General features: G+C 41.3%; 2 protein-coding genes and 1 long non-coding RNA gene across 3 annotated transcripts; 2 read left to right on the plus strand and 1 right to left on the minus strand.

The window, feature by feature from the left end:
* Positions 1–218: 218 nt before the first annotated feature.
* Positions 219–9442, plus strand: lrrc39 (leucine rich repeat containing 39). Its single transcript, XM_044361093.1, has 9 exons — positions 219–321; positions 1410–1624; positions 2200–2308; positions 4709–4865; positions 4976–5112; positions 6275–6420; positions 6504–6656; positions 7852–8057; positions 9115–9442. The coding sequence occupies exons 2-9, from the start codon at positions 1512–1514 to the stop codon at positions 9138–9140; spliced, it is 1047 nt and encodes a 348-aa protein (XP_044217028.1). The 5' UTR covers positions 219–321; positions 1410–1511; the 3' UTR covers positions 9141–9442.
* Positions 9239–18646, minus strand: trmt13 (tRNA methyltransferase 13 homolog). The gene is made up of 11 exons (XM_044361092.1): positions 18475–18646; positions 15156–15208; positions 14799–14865; positions 13854–13913; positions 13687–13756; positions 13473–13579; positions 11947–12132; positions 11488–11560; positions 11334–11408; positions 10285–10654; positions 9239–9862 (listed from the first exon to the last, which is right to left on the minus strand). Exons 1-11 carry the CDS (start codon positions 18595–18597, stop codon positions 9670–9672), a joined length of 1377 nt encoding a protein of 458 aa, XP_044217027.1. The 5' UTR covers positions 18598–18646; the 3' UTR covers positions 9239–9669.
* On the plus strand, positions 17826–18537 carry LOC122988638. Its single transcript, XR_006404848.1, has 2 exons — positions 17826–18189; positions 18358–18537. It is a non-coding gene; the product is annotated as an uncharacterized LOC122988638 (long non-coding RNA).
* Positions 18647–19114: the final 468 nt, after the last annotated feature.

Below are 19114 nucleotides of genomic sequence, written 5' to 3' on the forward strand. Positions count from 1 at the left end.
CATCTCATCTGTTCATCAGATGATTTTTCTATTATTATGAATATTAATTAAATGTAACTTTGATATCTGTGTTTTCTTTTAAATCATCAGTGAGCAGCAGAATGTGACAGACTGTCAAGGACTTTTATTCAAAATACTTTAAATATTTTACGCTTTATTAAAGTTTTCAGACACTTTTCTAACAGTCAGATATGAAACAGACCAATAGAGTGAGGTCATGTGTGGCTGAGGGTCATGTGACCTGGAGGCTAAAATTATCCAGCAGATCTGATTTCCTGTGAAGAGACGCAGCATGGAGGACGGCTGCTGTGCTCCCACAAGGTGAGAACTGCCACCCTGCAGTACTACTAACAGCATGAATACTACGACTGTATACTACTGCAATACTACAGAAATACTACAGCCGTACTACATATATGTATATGACAGCAGACAGTTTGTGTGTTCAGCTGTTGTTGATCTTCAGACTGAAGCGTAACCGTGATCAGAAATACATGAGAGGAATGTGAGCGTACGTTCATAAGAATAAATCTATTTAAACTCATATCTGCTACAGTATCAATGAAGAAAGTTTCAAGATAAAATAAAACTGAAAAAGTTTTATTTTAATAATATCAGGACATGTTTTCAGTTTCAGGTTTCTTAGTTACATTTACACTTTAAAATTAACTTTTCAATATTGTCATTAGAGCTCAATAACCAACTATATTGATAATAAATTAATAGTTTTGAGTCATTTTTTAAGAAATAAAGTCTAAATTCTCTGATTCCAGCTTCTTAAATGTGAATATTTCTGGTGTCTTCATGACAGTAAACTAAATATCTTAAGACATTTAAGGACGTTTTCAATATTTTCACCATTTTCTGACATTTTATAGTCCAAACAACTAATCAATTGATTGAGAAAATAATCGACAGATTAATCAATAATGGAAACAATCGTTAGTTGCAGCCTTGATTATCACAAAATCATTTATTAAATGTTTATTTCAGAACATAAATGACCTTATTCTACATATAAGGATCATCTTCTTCTGTAAAAACTGAAATAAAAACACAATACTATTTTATACTATACTTTACTATTTTTATTTTTTATTATAATTTATTTAGTTTTCTTTGTTCTTTGTTTTATTTATTTTAATATAACAGTAATGTTATGTTTTTACTAAACACTTTTATTTTATTTATTTATCAAAAATGTGTTTATTTTTCTGTTCTGTATTAACTTTAAAAAATTAGTTTCATTTTTCTGTTTTACTTGTTTTTTGTTTTAATATTTATATTATTATTAATATTAATTATTAATGTTTATATTATTTTACCTTAATTGTCCGTTAACATCAATGTTTTTCTAACTGAGAGAAATGAAGTTTTGAGGATTGACTCGTTGGTTAATAATGAAACAGGATGACCAGGGGGAGGAAGAGGCTGCAGGTCAGAGGTCAGAGGTCATCCTGCCTGTCCTCCTGTGCGCTGTGACATCACAAGGCTGACAGGAAGTGGTCATCATGGCGGGCGTTGCTGTGTGCGGCTCGGTCAGCTCCATCAAAGCTCTGTGGGAGACGAGGATCAGGAAGAGCAAGGAGGAAGTGGAGCAGACGAGGAGGACGCCGAGAGGAAGGTCAGACTCCGCCTCCTCACACAGCTGTTTTTACGCAGCAGAGGCGGAGAGAAACTAAGTACATTTACTCAACTACTGTACTTAAGTGCAATGTTGAGGTATTTGTACTTTACTTGAGTATTTCCATGTGATGCTACTTTCTACATTTCAGAGGGAAATATTGTACTTTCTACTCCACTACATTTATTTGACAGCTTTAGTTACTTTTCAGATTAAATATTATGTAATAAGCTTATAAAATACAAGAAATAGTTATAGATTAAACCAGCAGTTCTCAAACTGTTTGTGTTGTATCTCCTGTGTGCAGCTGTGGCTCAGGTTGGTTACCTGCTGGAGTCAGGTGAGGTTAAAGTGTCTGTGTTTGAGACTCTGGCGCCTCCTGCTGGTCATTTTTAGAAAGAAACAAACACATAGACGAATATCAGCTGGATAGTCTCATTATTTTTTACTATGAAACTCATGACATCAGAATAATTTGAAAGATGATTTAATCACCTAAAGTAGTTCCTTAGTTTTCTACAGTCATATGAGCTCAGGGTTGAGAAATGTGGTTCATGTGTGTGGTTCTGGTTCAGACTGAGTGTTGGTGCTTGGGAGGACCGGGCGGTTCTGGCTCGACTGAAAGAGAAGCTGCAGACAGAAGACGGACGCCTCGTCCTTCGCATCCAACAGGAGGAGTGGAAGGTAACGTCCTCCACACAGGAAGTACAGCGTAGCAGGGCCGGACATTAATGTCACATTAAAGATGGAGGCTGAAGTTGGAACGGTTAAACAAGTTAAAGCATTTTTTAAATTCAAACCCGTCACACTTCCAGCTGAGTCACCATTAGCTGGAAATGAAAGTATGTTAGAAACTCAAAATATGCCATAAACACTGCTTTTACAGTCCAGCAGTATTACTGTCATTTCCAAACCAAGCGGATAGCCTACAGCCTGAAAAGTGAAGCCAATGCAGAAGTGCCTTAAACCTGCATTTTCTCTAACGGCCAGCAGGGGGCGACTCCACTGGCTGCAAAAAGAAGTCCGATTGTATAGAAGTCTATGAGAAAATGACCCTACTGCTCACTTGATTTATTGCCTCAGTAAACACTTTCCTAATGAGTTTATGGTCTCGATCACTAGTTTCAAGTCTTCTTCAATACAGCATGATGTTCATTTAATAAATTATGGCCCCATTTAGAGTAAAATAGACGATAAAGCAGAATATGCCTTAGGGTGTGGCTATGTTGCGATTGAGAAGTCGCTACCATGGCGACAACGTTGATTACGTAACGTAACCATAGCGTAACCCCAGAGTATAGGTGTAGCTGCTGCTATTTCACAGTGTGTTTTCAGTTCATGAAAGTTAATTGTAACGTTTTTTCACCTAAAAAAGTCTTGTTCAGCGTTTGGTTGTGATAAAAGATCCTCTAAGGAGTCGTATGTTCAGTTTTTCTGTTGAGTAGTTTGTTTTAATGATTTTTGGCTTTTTGCTAACGGTAATTAGCATTAGCATTAGCATTAGCATTATCACTTTTAACCATAGACTGTAAATGCACTGTGCTAACCAGGCTAGCAGCTAGAGCTATGGTCAACTCAACCTTCTCGTCCAAATATGGTCACTTCTGGCTCCAAAAATCTAACATGGCGACAGTTAAATCCAAGATGGTGATGATCAAATCGCTAAATTTGAAGTTTCAAAACAACAGTTCACAAACCAATGGGTGACGTCATGGTGACTACGTCCATATTTTTTACAGTCTATGTTCCAAACATATAGTCATATCTATAAAGTTATATTAGTGTGTGTTTATTGTGCTGCACGTTGCGTGTATGTGTGTGCTGATCTGGACTTTGGTAGGATTTTTGTATAAATAAATAATTTCATTTAAATAATGGATTATTATTGATAGATATTTGTGACATAGAGCTGGTTAACCCAAAGTGAAGACCTCATCAGGAGACACAGGAACATTTATTGAAGCTCGATGGAGGAGAACAGAGTTTCAGTCCAAGTCAAACACCGTATTTAAACCCTTCACCAGATCCTTTCCCTCACTGCCTCCAAAAAAGGTTATTCTCTACTCATCTATGCATCTATTGGTTATTGAACTATAAACGAGACACTATGCTGACTAAAGTTAATTGAAGTCACGTAGTCTGTACACAGGTCACATGCTGTCCATTCTAAGAGGAGACCAGTCAGCATATCTCCACCTGACCTTGGTTACTGTAGGAGACACTCAGTGGTCACAGCCGACCACCAAGAGATGAAACGCTCTGAAACAGACAGACTGCTGCTCCCAGGACAGAAGATGAAACACATAATCCCCCCCACAATATTATTCGTGTAATTTGCATGCAAGATAGATCTGACCTGGCAACCTGCCCCAGAGTGATGTACATAACATGCAGACAATCAGCTATGTTGCTGAGATGTTGAACTGACGTTGTTAAGTAACGTTGTGTTTATTATTTTTATTTTTTGAAAATAAAATCTACATTAAAGGTATAATATGTAATTATTCCACATTAAAATGTCTAAAAACAACTAGACCTATGTTATATATATTGTTGAGTTGTGTACTTACATTATCCCAAATGTTTCCAACAATTTTCAAACCCAGAGAAATCTGTAATTTAATCAAAGTAACAGACTGTCAAAGGCGTCATACCTCCTCTACCAAAGAGTAAACACACACAAGATGCATACGGCAGCGCTGTGTTTGTCCGCTACAATGGCGTCTACCAAAGAGTAACTTACACACATACAAGATAATACATCGGCGTTGTGGTTGTTCCACACAAACTGTTAAAAATTTACCTTTATTTTTTTATGTTTTGAACCACATTTTTGTGATAAATTTAGGTCATTTTTAACTTTATCTTTTAGCCGGAAGAAGGATTTTAGTCATTGGACATCTGGATCTTAAGTTATCAGAGAAATAAACTGGGCAAACGTCCAGCTAACAGCCTCTCCAGGAAGTCTGGTGCTCGCCACACATCGCCCTGGAAATGATCCAAAATGCCCCCGAAACATTTCATGAGGGCCAAAAAAGTTAAACATTCAAACTAATAACTGCCCCCCCCCTCTCTGTCCCGCAGACGCTGCCGGGCTGTCTGATCCAGTTCAATCAGGTCCAGGAGTGGCAGATCCACCGAACCGGACTACAGAAGATCCCTCACTTCATCTCCAACTTCCAGAACCTCTTGGTTCTGGATCTGTCCCGGAACGGGGTCACTGAGATCCCCAAACAGATTGGTCAGTACCCCCCCTCACAGATCTGAGGGGGTAGATAGAACCGGGTTTAGTTGGCAGTGCAGTTGTGTCTCGGTGTGTTGAGTCTCCTGCTGTCCTGGTTCTGGTCTCAGGGAAGCTGACCCGGCTCAGAGAGCTGCTGCTCAGCTACAACAGAGTCCGGTTTGTTCCTGAAGAGCTGAGCTGCTGTGAGAGTCTGGAGAGGCTGGAGCTGGCCATGAACAGGGACCTGAACCAGCTTCCACACCAGGTACAAACCCAAACCAGCTTCCCAATAAGGTACCAACAGAAACCTGAACCAGCTCCCTGAGCAGATAGAAAGAACACTACCTGATGCAGTTTCCAGACCAGGTGTGAACACAAACCTAAACCTCCTTCCTCATCAGGTGTTAATGAAAACCAAACCAGGACTGAATACTTTAATGGCCACGTGACCAGAATCCACTTTCTGACTAAGTACAAACCTAAACCAGCTTCCCATCCAGGTTTAACAGTTACTGTTCTGCTTCCAAACCATGTGTGACAACAAACCTACATCAGCCTTCAAACCAGGTGTGAACTGACACTTCGGACAGTTTCCTGACCAGGTCTAAACTAAGACCTGAACCAGATCTCTAATAAGATATGAACACAGACCTGAAGTAGCTTCAAGTATGAATTGAAACCACTGGCAGCTTTCAAAACCATTGTGAACACAAATCAGCGTCCCAGCAAGTATGAACCCAAAACCTTTATCAGCTTCCAAACTGTCCATTCAGTAACTCCAGGAGATATGGATGTCTTATGCAAAAAGATTTATCAACAAACACAAACTTGATTGACCAGCAGTTACAATTCAAATTACTGGTGTAGATCCAGTAAAATACACATAGAGTCTGAAGGGGAGTCGTCTGCATGTTTAGTTAAACCTCTCGTCCCTCCAGATAAGGATTCCTGACTAACAGACCTTGGTTCAAGTCACAACATGCAGAACCTTTGACATACCTGAACCTGCCTCTCTGGCAGCAGCCTTGTAGAGACTCTGGGGTACAATATGACCCAAGAAACAACAGCTGTCTGCCTTTTCTCTGTCTGTTTAATTTTCATAATCCTATATATGAAAATTCCTTCACACAAACCAGGTACAAAATGCTGCTATACAGTTATATCCAAACCACATATAACAACAAACCTGCATCAACCTTCAAACCAGGTGTGAACTGATCTCAGAGCTTCCAAACCACAAATAAATACAAACATAAACCAGCTACAAACCAGCGTTTAAACCATTTTCTGAATAAACGCAGATCTAAACCAGATTTCTGTTCAGGTATTTAGCAGCACATCAGACAGCTTCCAGACCAGGTCCTCTACACCTGGACACAGGAATAGTCTCTGATCCAGCTCACTGAGGTCTGTTTCCTGTCCTTCAGTTCAGGAACCTCAGTCGGCTGCAGCGCCTGGATCTGTCCATGAACGACTTCACCTGCATGCCGGACTGCGTGGTCGACCTGCCGGCGCTCGAGTGGCTTGACATGGGAGGAAACCGACTGCAGAACTTACCTGAAGACATCCACAGGTAGGTGAAGGACTGAAACATTGTTGTATCCCGCCCTCCTTCTTGCCATCAACCAATCAACAGCGAGATGTTTGTGTCTTCAGGATGGAGAAGCTTCACACTCTGTGGCTGCACAGGAACGAGCTGGAGAAACTCCCAGAAAACATCAGCAGGATGCCGAGTCTGGACACGCTCGTCCTCAGCAACAACAGACTGAGAGACATCCCCTCGCTGATGGAGGACATGTCCAACCTTAGGTCAGTCTGTCCAACCTCGGGTCAGTCTGTCTGATATCAGGCCAGTCTGCCCAACCTCAGGTCAGTCTGTCCAACCTCAGGTCAGTCGGTCCCACCTCAGGTCAGTCTGTCCAACATCAGGTCAGTCTGTCCAACCCCAGGTCAGTCTGTCTAACATCATGTCAGTCTGTCCAACATCAGGTCAGTCTGTCCAACCCCTGGCCAGTCTGTCCAACATCAGGCCAGTCTGTCCAACATCAGGTCAGTCTGTCCCACCTCAGGTCAGTCTGTCCAACATCAGGTCAGTCTGTCCAACCCCAGGTCAGTCTGTCCAACATCAGGCCAGTCTGTCCAACATCAGGTCAGTCTGTCCAACATCAGGTCAGTCTGTCCCACCTCAGGTCAGTCTGTCCAACATCAGGTCAGTCTGTCCAACCTCAGGTCAGTCTGTCCCACCTCAAGTCAGTCTGTCCAACATCAGGTCAGTCTGTCCAACCCCAGGTCAGTCTGTCCAACATCAGGCCAGTCTGTCCAACATCAGGCCAGTCTGTCACACCTCAGGTCGGTCTGTCCAACATCAGGTCAGTCTGTCCCACCTCAGGTCAGTCTGTCCAACATCAGGTCAGTCTGTCCAACATCAGGTCAGTCTGTCCAACATCAGGCCAGTCTGTCACACCTCAAGTCAGTCTGTCCAACCTCAGGCCAGTCTGTCCAACTTCAGGTCAGTCTGCCCAACCTCAGGTCAGTCTGTCCAACCTCAGGTCAGTCGGTCCCACCTCAAGTCAGTCTGTCCAACCTCAGGCCAGTCTGTCCAACCTCTCCAACCTCAGGTCAGTCTATCCAACCTCAGGTCAGTCTGTCCAACCTCAGGCCACTCTGTCCAACCTCAGGCCACTCTGTCCAGCATCAGGCCAGTCTGTCCAACCTCAGGTCAGTCTGTCCAACCTCAGGTCAGTCTGTCCAACATCAGGCCAGTCTGTCACACCTCAAGTCAGTCTGTTCAACCTCAGGCCAGTCTGTCCAACCTCAGGTTAGTCTTTCAGGTTAAAGTCTGGTTAATGTTAGTTTAAATATCAGTTCACTGAGTGAAACAAACAGCCAATAATATTATTCATATTTGTAATATTGTGCAGCTTTGTGTCAGAACAGTTCAAACAGTATAAAAACATTATTTTTTCTGCTCAGTCAGGACTCCTTTCTGTCTTTCTTGGAGCAGGTTTGTGAATTTTCGGGACAATCCTCTGACTCTGGATGTGACGCTGCCGGTCAGGAAGACGAAGGCTGAGAAGGATGAAAATGATGAAGAAGAAGAAGAAGATGAAGAAGATGACAGAGAGATGTTTGGAAGAGAGTTCATGCAGATGTACATCCAGGAGGCCAGAAAGAGAGCGTACGCTGTGCTCAACGTGCACTGTGTTAACCGTTAGTATCAACACTTCATGCTGATGGTACTAAACATGTTTTAATACACGTCAGCTGTTCACTTTATAACAACTACTGGACTATTTTACATGTTTACACTCAGCATGAGCCTGACTTCACTTCTTTTTACTATGAAACTTCTGTACTGAATCTTAGCGCTAAACTTAACCAAAGTAATTCAACTGCAACTAAAAAACTCAACCAGAACTGTCTCAGTGTTTTCTTCTTCAGCTGTGAATCTACGTTCAGTCTTGTCTGCCAGATAAACTGAGAGTCAGGACTTCATTTATTTAGATTTATATAAAGCTCTTTTATACAAAGCATTTACAAGGTGCTGATCTGACCATCAGGAGCAATCAAAGGTTCAGTTCAGTGTCTTGCTCAAGGACACTAGGACATGTGGACAGGAAGAGCCGGGCATCGAACCACCAACCCTGTGATTACTGGACGATCTGATCAACCTGCTGAGACACAGCAGTTTAAGTTCAAATACCACCCAAAAATCTATTATATCTATATATATCTTATATCTATATTTTAATATATTGTCTGTAAATGTTATTTACATTTTCCAGCCAGAGCTTTCAGCCAAATCTCACAGCTTTCTTCAGTGAACGGAAGTCAGCGTATCAAACTTTTGTCACATGATCAACAGCTGGTTGGAAACGAGGGGTGACGTCTCCTCATGTACAAACTGTTATCATGTGACTGATGTTCTGCTCTCGGGTCACATGATGATAAATAAGTTACATCTACTGAAGAAGGCAGTGGGATATGGTTGAAACCTCAGCAAAATGCTAGTAAGTGGAGCTTGAGTTTAGAATATAATATCACTCAAATACGTCATTTTTACATTCAGCTGTTTGAGGCTTTGGATTAATATTACAATAACGTCCATGTAACACTACGACTACTAATAAATAACCATCATCATCATCATCATCATCATCCCTGTAGGATTCGATCCTGCTTGATTCTTACTAAAAAACAAACTTTAAGTTGTATTTATTCCTTCAGAAACTGATTTTCTGACGTGTTTTTGTTTTGAACGTTTCAGAGCCAAGCGACGCACCGACAGAGTAAAATAATCTTCATTTCTTCTTCTGGGCTTTTTCCTCTCAGAGCTCAACTGCAGGTTTTTAAACTCAGTGAAGAACAGAAGAACTTTTTTAAAGCAGAAGTCACGACGTGTGTATTGACTCTTGCTTGAAAACTTAATAAACAGACTGTGAACAGATCCTCAGATCATCTGCAGCATCACACATCCAGAACATTTAGTCTGATAGCTGACATTATAGCACATCATCATCATCATCATCATCATCATCATCATCATCATATCTTACAGACTGAACAGGATCAGTGTGCTGTTTGAAGTTTGAACACTTTCACTTTGAAAAACATTATAAATGGAGCCAATCAACAGAGACACTGAACACTGTTTAGATAAGAAACTGAAGATGCTTTAATACAAACTTTACACAACATTTTAACATCAGTCTGATGATTTTCATCTTAAATGAACCAAATAAAAAGACTTTTACTTAAAAAGAAAAAAGCAGTTTGATTTCTGTTTCGTCTGTGGAGACGGTGAAGATCTGCAGTCCGTCCTTCAGGAGGAGACAGATGTGGAGGCGGGGGCGGGGACGGCGGTCAGCAGGACGTTCTCCAGAGTGATGTCACTGCTGATGTAGCGCGTCAGTTTGCCGTTGAATCCTTTATTCTGCAGGAAGTGAAGTCTGCCGCAGTCAATCAGAAGTTTACAGAGACGACCGACCTGCTGACGTTCGTCTGCTGACAGAAACCTGCAGAGAGGACGAGACGTTACATCAGAGACACCGTCAGATATACGACGGGTCACGTTTTATGTTTTCACTTCAACTGCAGAAGATGCAGCATCGTCTGTCTGAGAGGAAAAACTGTCCAAATATCCTGCTGAGCACATGATGCTAGTTTTTTATTTTTAGATGAATTCAAATGTCAAAGATCTTCAGTTTATTGTCACAGAGACTAAAGAAACCAGAAAATATTCACATTTAAGAAGCTGAATCAGAACATTTTTCATTTATTCTTAAAAATGACAAAATAGTCGGCAACTAAAAATCTTTGTTTGGAATAAACGAGAAATATGAACACGTCACCTAAAATAGAACATACAATAGAAAATAGTTGGTGATTAGTTTTCTGTTGATCGATTAATCGTTGCAGTTCTAGGTCAAACATTTACCCGTTCACTGCGTCCGTCTCCTCTGTTGGTTCATGCTCTTCGTCGTCTCCCCTCTGATTGGTCGGATCCCCGGGCGGACGGTCCTGATTGGTCGGTCTGAGGCCACATGTTGCCCAGCTGGACATCCGACAGAAAGCTGAGAACTCTGCAGCTCCGAGTCCTCGCTGCAGGAAGAACTGCTGACCCACGTAGTGACGCCACTCACAGCGGTGGTGACAGCAGAGAGCCACCGCCACGCCCTGAACCGGACCAGGACCCTGAACCGGACCGGGATCCAGACCTGAATGCTCTTCTGAGGGTTTGAGGCGTTTGGGAGGCGGTTCAGTCTCTCTGGGTTCTGGTGTTTCTAACAAACAGCGCAGAGCAAGATCTGAGGACACAAACAGATCAGCTGACTTCATGTTCAAACTTTATTAATCATTTATTAAAAGAAAAGTTCTGATTGATCCGTTTAAACAGGCGAATAACAGATTCTTAATATCTTTGATTATAATACAGAAAATATTAAAACACTGAACTAACAGAAGGACGTTTAGTTGTGAAGCTGCTCTGATTTATTACTTTATTCTTTATACGGCAGCGAGCCCTCTATTTATTATTTATTTGTTCTTATTTATCTTTGTTTTGTTCTCTTTCTTCCTCCTACTGTTCTTTAGCCTTAATATTATTTATCTTTTTCCTTTTTCTTTGAATAGATGTTTACATGCAGATTTGGGTAGACGAGCACACAGACGTGAGACTTTAAGGGTTTATGTGCACATAAATATGAAGAGAAAGAGGAAAGCAAACCGTTATTATTATTATTGTTATTATTATTATTGTTATTATTATTATCATTATTATTATTATTTTATTCCTCTGTTTCACTCTCTTGCCTCATAATGTTAAAAACTGGAACATGATGCTGTATAACGTACAACTGTACAAACTCTTGTTCCAAATGAAAATGAAAATAAAAAACAACACAGTAACTGATGGTCTTAATGAGGATGTTGAGATAAAGTTATTGATTGATTTAAAGTTATTGATCGGATGTATCAAAGTCTCACCTGTCGCTGCTCCACATAGATGCTTCCCAACTCCGACCAGCGGCAGCTTCTTGTGTTTGATCTGAGGAACTTTACCTGAAACAGGTCAGAGTCAGCTGACAGTCAAACTGTGAACACACCTGACTACACCTGTCTGCAGATGTTTGTCTCTTACTTAAATCCAGATGTTGAATGTCGACCTGCAGCCTCTCGAACTCAACTCCAGCATCCTGATGTTTCCCGTCCACCTAGAACGCAGCGTTTCATACAGACTGAACATGAAGAACTAAACAGTTTAAATGTTGTTACAATACAAAACTCTACAATTAAGACAAGAAATACCGAAAAACCACAACACAAGAGTAAACACCAACACAGAAAGAAAACAACAAACAAACAAACAAACAATACAAAACCATTTTTGTAATATTATGAATCTGCTGGACGACCAATGCTGCTGCTGTATAACTGACTCTGCCCCTAACTGATGATGTCATACTGAACATTCACAACAACACCAAACGACTAAATATTGTTGTATATATGTTCAGCTTCAAGTCGACAGCTGCTCCATTAGTGTGGAGATACAAGGTTGTCTGCTCTGATAGTGTGGAGATATGAGGTTGTCTCATACCTTGAAGCGAGTGCTGCAGCGCTCCACCAGCAGCAGCAGCAAGTCGTCGCAGGTGTTCAGGTGCTCGGAGGTCTTCAGGGCCTCGTGGATCCAGTGAGACAGTTTCCCTCGACCTGCTCCGAACTCCACAAAGCTCCGCCCCCTTCCCAGCAGCCCCAGCGCCTCCAGGTGACCTAAGATAGAGGACTGGAGACACCTGACAGGTGAGACATTGTATTCAGGTGTGTTTCAGTGTGTTTCTGTATGTTCAGGTGTGTTTCTGTGTGTCCAGGTGCGTTTCTGTGTGTTCAGGTGCGTTTCTGTGTATTCAGGTGCGTTTCTGTGTGTTCAGGTGTGAGTTCAGGTGCGTTTCTGTGTATTCAAGTGTGTCTCTGTGTGTTTCTGTATATTCAGGTGTGTTTCTATGTCTTCAGGTGTGTTTCTGTGAGTTCAGGTGTGTTTCTGTATATTCAGGTGTGTTTCTGTGTATTCAGGTGCGTTTCTATGTGTTCAGGTGTGTTTCTGTGTGTTCAGGTGTGTCTCTGTGTGTTCATGTGTGTCTCTGTGTGTTTCTGTGTGTTCAGGTGTGTTTCTGTATATTCAGGTGTGTTTCTGTATATTCAGGTGTGTTTCTGTGTGTCCAGGTGCGTTTCTATGTGTTCAGGTGTGTTTCTGTGTGTTCAGGTGTGTTTCTGTATATTCAGGTGTGTTTCTGTATATTCAGGTGTGTTTCTGTGTGTCCAGGTGCGTTTCTATGTGTTCAGGTGTGTTTCTGTGTGTTCAGGTGTGTTTCTGTATATTCAGGTGTGTTTCTGTGTATTCAGGTGCATTTCTATGTGTTTAGGTGTGTTTATGTGTGTTCAGGTGTGTCTCTGTGTGTTTCTGTGAGTTCAGGTGTGTTTCTGTATATTCAGGTGTGTTTCTGTGTGTCCAGGTGCGTTTGTGTGTGTTCAGGTGTGTTTCTATGTGTTCAGGTGTGAGTTCAGGTGTGTTTCTGTGTGTTCAGGAGTGAGTTCAGGTGCGTTTCTGTGTATTCAGGTGCGTTTCTATGTGTTCAAGTGTGTTTCTATGTGTTCAGGTGTGAGTTCAGGTGTGTTCAGGTGTGAGTTCAGGTGTGTTTCTGTGAGTTCAGGTGTGTTTCTGTGTGTTCAGGTGTGAGTTCAGGTGTGTTTCTGTGAGTTCAGGTGTGAGTTCAGGTGTGTTTCTGTGAGTTCAGGTGCGTTTCTGTGTATTCAGGTGCGTTTCTATGTGTTCAGGTGTGTTTCTGTGTGTTCAAGTGTGTTTCTATGTGTTCAGGTGTGTTCAGTTGTGAGTTCAGGTGTGTTTCTGTGAGTTCAGGTGTGTTTCTGTGAGTTCAGGTGTGAGTTCAGGTGTGTTTCTGTGTGTTCAGGTGTGAGTTCAGGTGTGAGTTCAGGTGTGTTTCAGTGAGTTCAGGTGTGAGTTCAGGTGTGTTTCTGTGAGTTCAGGTGTGTATTCAGGTGTGTTTTCCGTGTGTTCAGGTGTGTTTCTGTGTGTTCAGGTGTGTTTCTGTGTGTTCAGGTGTGTACCTGCTGCTTCAGGTGTTTTAGGGCGGAGTCTCCGTTCTTTGGGTTGTTGAGTTCCTCCTGGAGGGCGGGGTGAGACAGGACGCTGTCCTCCACGTCACACTGCAGTCCTACAACAACAACAACAACAACAACAATGATGTCAGCGACAACAACCGTGACATCATCAGACTCTAAGGGTCAATCAGTTTACCTGTTTACCTGCCTCTCAGCTCACCTGTCGCTGCAGTCTTCAATTTGTCCACCAGAGACTGTAACTGTGTCCTGCTGCGCTCACATAGACACACCTGACACACACACACACACACACACACACACACACAGGTGTATGAGTATCAGCAGGATTATTGTTGTTATGGTTACCTGCAGTAGAGGAGGTGTTACCTGTTGGAGCGTCTCGTCTCCATCAGCTGATCCTGCATTTATGTTTTCGACATAATAAACCTGTCGGAGGTCAAACACACAAACACAAACACACTTTATTACACATGTTATTTCACAGATTTCACAGAGCAGGTGAAACACACCTGTGTTGTCACTTTATTAGATACAATCAACTATAACCAACACAGCAGCTCTGCTACGAACCTTTTTATTAACAGTAAGAGAGAAGCGATTCAAATGAATCTTTATTAAAACTTTTTTGTGAGTCCTTTTTTTAAAGAAAGAAAATCCAAATTCTCTGATTCCAGCTTCTTCAGTGTGAATATTTGAGGGATGGATACTTTATTAATGCCAAAGGGAAATTAAATGAATGCCAGTAAACTGAAGATCTTTGAGTTGTGGACAAAACAAGACATTTTGAGGACGTCGTCTTTGGGAAACACTGATCCACATTTTTCACCATTTTCTGACATTTTATGGATCAAACAACTAATCAATTAAGGTGCTGTTGATGTTCAGAAAACATATGAGTGATAAAATATTGTAAACTCGAGGTTAATAATCTGCTGAAGAAGGCCATGGGATACGGTCAAAAGCTCTAGTAAGTGGGCTTTTGATTACATGTGATATGTTTTAGTGCAGGACGGCATCAGTACATGTACATGTGTAAACATTAATGTAACATCCATGATAATAATATACAATAAAGTTCCTTTATAGACTAAAGTAACTAAGAATCATTACATGTCTGTTCTGCTCTGAGGGTCAGTGATCACTGACAGAACTCCAACATCCAGAATGCACTGCAGCAGTCTGATGTCACTGTGACAGCAGAAGTTTACTCACAGTGAACTGCAGCAGAGACTCATCGGCTTACTTTACTGTAAATTAAATCTTTAAACTGTCGTGTTGACATATAAAAGTAAAAGTGGAGATTTGTCTCACAGGTTTTGGTTTCTGTCTGGAGTTACATTTCTTCAGGTGTTTGTCCAGTTTGTCTTCATCCACAGTGCTGCAAGAACAAAACACACAAACACACAACAGACACACAAACCACAGGTCAGAGAGTCAGTGATCAGTCAGTGATCGGTCTGTTATCAGTCTGTGATCAGCAACAAGATAATTAATTAACATGTCAGAGATCAGTGTTTTCTGATTTATAAATGAATGATTGAATAAAAACAAACTTGTTTTGAGAAACTTCATCAAAATTCTTTGAGAGTTTCATATTTAACACTGATAACCAATAACTCCACTGATGATCAATGACATCAATAATGTGATTGATGGTTGTTGACTCACTGTTTGGGGTCGAGCGGACAGACGATCCTCCTGCTGCTGCTGCCTCCTTCCTCCTGAAACAGGAAACAGGAAGTTGTTAACAGAAGGTTTATAACAGACTCGCAGACTTTACCTACAGGATGTGATGTCACAGTAATCAATACTGTCACCAGTGTCAGAGTAATAACTTCTAATAAATAACTACAGCTGCAACTAATGATCATTTTCATCATCAATTCATCTGCAGATTATTGATCAGTTAATTGTTTTGTCTATAAAATGTCAGAAAACAGTGAAAAATGTCTTCAAATGTCTTGTTTAGTTTCAGCCAAAACCAAAAGCTTTGATTATTAAAATATTAAAATAGCTGATTAATCTTCTGTTGATCGACTAATCAACATCAAGATAGCAGTAAAATGGAGGTAAGATGGTGGTAAGATGGTGGTAAGATGGTGGTAAGATGGTGGTAAGATGGTGGTAAGATGGTGGTAAGATGACGGTAAGATGGTGGTAAGATGGTGGTAAGATGACAGTAAGATGGCGGTAAGATGGTGGTAAGATGGTGGTAAGATGGTGGTAAGATGGTGGTAAGATGACAGTAAGATGGCGGTAAGATGGTGGTAAGATGGTGGTAAGATGGTGGTAAGATGACAGTAAGATGGCGGTAAGATGGTGGTAAGATGGTGGTAAGATGGTGGTAAGATGACAGTAAGATGGCGGTAAGATGGTGGTAAGATGGTGGTAAGATGACAGTAAGATGACAGTAAGATGGTGGTAAGATGGTGGTAAGATGGTGGTAAGATGGTGGTAAGATGACAGTAAGATGGCGGTAAGATGGTGGTAAGATGGTGGTAAGATGGTGGTAAGATGGTGGTAAGATGACAGTAAGATGGCGGTAAGATGGTGGTAAGATGGTGGTAAGATGACAGTAAGATGGCGGTAAGATGGTGGTAAGATGGTAGTAAGATGGCGGTAAGATGGTGGTAAAATGGTGGTAAGATGGTGGTAAGATGGTGGTAAGATGGTGGTAAGATGGCAGTAAGATGGTGGTAAGATGGTGGTAAGATGGTGGTAAGATGGTGGTAAGATGGTGGTAAGATGGCTGATATCGAAGTCAGGCAAGAACGGTTAAAACAACACAACACACAAACAAACAAAGACAAACACAGAAGAATTATACAACAAGTAAAGAAAACTTATGATTGACTTCCCATCAACCATTTCTGTACCGAGAGTTTGAAACTCTCAGTCTGCTGCTGCGTCAGAGAACCTGGAGAACCTGGAGAACCTGGAGAACTGATCCTCAGAGCTTATGATGATCTCTGATGAGACTCGAGTAACAGTTAAAGATTCTCTGCAGTCATTTATGAAGAAATAAATACTCTGCTTGGAACAATAATGTGTGTCTGATATGTTTTTCTACAAAGAAAGTTCAGTTACCTCATTAAAAACATCTTTTAACATCATCTCCTCCTTTTCCCTCATTAAAAACCCAGAATCTGTGGATCTGTAGATGTTGTTGGTTTGTAAAGTTTTCCTGCTGGACACCAGACGTTTCCTGCTTCACAGTAAAGTTCATCTCAGTGTTTGTTCACCGCAGGCTTCAAATTTCTACATCACACGTCTGGACTTTAAGCAGCCAGCAGCTGTATTCTGCATTATTTTGTAAGTGAGACCAAACTTGTTTTGAATAATTCTTCATTCTACAGTGATAACTGTAGAATGAGAAGATCTAAGTGTGTTTGTGGAGGAAGTCTGAATATAAATGACTCAGAATCAGGTTTATTGACAAGTAGGTTTGCACACACAAGGAATTTTCCTCAGTGTTGTGATGCATTACAGTCAAAATACACACAAAATTCAGTAGGCTAAACGAAATTCATAATAAAAATATGTAAAGTATATTCTACGTGAGAAGAGCTGCTACAGGTTTAGAATTTGAATTGAAGAGAACGAGATGAAAAGTACAAAATATTGACCAGAAATGTGCAAATGTTGATGGTGTGAAGTGTTCTGATCCGTCTGCAGCGCTGCTGAACCAGCAGGTGGCAGCAGAACCACTTGGGCATGTGGTGACTGTTATAGTTCCGATGAAGTATATTATTTATCGATTAACATCTGGGGACCATGTTGGAAATAACTTTACTTCACTTTAACTTTGAATCATATCAAATAATATATATATATATATATATATGTGTGTGTGTGTGTGTGTGTGTGTGTGTGTGTGTGTGTGTGTGTGTGTGTGTATTTCCTTTCATCATTTAATCCTCATCAAATCATTCATTGCCATCCTGGAAGAGACCACTCCCATCAGGATAGACGTGTTTCATCATAGGATAAAGCTGATCACTCACAACTACTTTGTATTGATTAGCAGTGACCCTTCCCTCTAAGGGCACAAGTGGACCCAAACCATGCCAGCATAACAGAGCCCCCAGACCCCCTCACTGCAGGGGTCCAGCATTCAGACCTGGACCAGACCCCCTCACTGTAGGGGTCCAGCATTCAGACCTGGACCAGACCCCCTCACTGTAGGGGTCCAGCATTCAGACCTGGACCAGTTCTCTTGGTGGCGAATCAGGTGAAGAACTCATCTGATCATATCAGTGTGTTCCACGTCTCTGCAGACCAGAACCTGGACGGGTCTTGTATATTCATCTTTGTAATGATACTATAATATCTCTCTATGTAAATATATTCTAGCTGACAGTCTGATCACGTCCTGCATCGACGCTCTCAGTCACATATCACACGTCATCACATGACCCTGTTTACTGACGTCTTTCCCGCAGATCTAAACGCAGACGTCACTTCAGTCACTGTTTTTATTGACAGACGAGCCAGCTGAGCGTCTTTGTGACTGAAGCTGCTGCCGTCCGCCCCAACAATCAACCCTCGTTCAGCCGCTCACATCTTTTCCTCTCGTCACCTCGATACCAGATCAGAATCAGCTGGATGTTTATACAAGTCACAGAGCATCACTGGATGTTCATGACTTCATTACTGGAGCAGCGCAGCTGTGTGGAAACATCTTCTACTCTCATTTATTCAGGTTTTTCCTTTAATTTGCCACCGTCTGAACATATATTTTCATCTGTAAAGCTCTCTGAGTCAAAACATTGATAAAAGTGGAAAAACTGTACTAATAAACAAAGTCTGTGAATGTTTTGTCACTGCAAACAGCTGCAGGTTAAAACTTTATAAAATGTGTTTCTAACAGATGAGGCTGAAGATCTGAAGAACTGAGTTTATTGATCAGAGTTCTGATCAGAAGGATCGATCTTCAGCTGCCATCAGTCTCCTCCTCTCGGTCTGTCATTAGTGTCCGTGAACTCACCATGGTCGCGTGTTCTCCGCAGAAAGTTTTCCCCTTTCCGACGATCATTTTACAGAAACGTTTCTTTTTCTCCACAAAGAAGGCGCATCTGCCGGGCAACATGCCGGGAAGGGGCGCCGCCATGTTGGCTGACCTGCCGTGCTGCGTTCAGGTGCTCACAGGCCGAGGCGGACTTTATCATTTCTTATGTAGGCAACTGCCTGCAGGCCACGAATCATGTTTAGATATGAAAAATATTGAATCATGTTACTATTCTAACTCATTGTACCCCGAAAAAACTTAAAAAGGCCCCAGATCACTTGAAAAATATGCACCTGTGTACTTCTACTTCAGAGGAAAACACTGTAAACTACATTTATCAGATTCAGATTTCACTCACAAAATATAACAGTTAAAATATGATGCATTATTATTCATTAAACTATCCATCTTTATATATGACTAAAAGCTCCAAATGGAATAGATTTTAAGTAAATGTAAATACATTGTGCTGATTCCTCTCTTTCACTTTCAGTAAAAAGTTCAACGCAGGACTTTTACAGTATTTTTACTGTTAAGTATTAAGAGTTTTACTTAATAAAACAGTTTGAGTACTTCTTCTACCACTGCTGATACCAGCATTCCCAGTTACAGGAAGGGT

The sequence above is a fragment of the Thunnus albacares genome, chromosome 9 (assembly GCF_914725855.1).
Source record: "Thunnus albacares chromosome 9, fThuAlb1.1, whole genome shotgun sequence".
In the NCBI taxonomy this organism is placed as follows: domain Eukaryota; kingdom Metazoa; phylum Chordata; class Actinopteri; order Scombriformes; family Scombridae; genus Thunnus; species Thunnus albacares.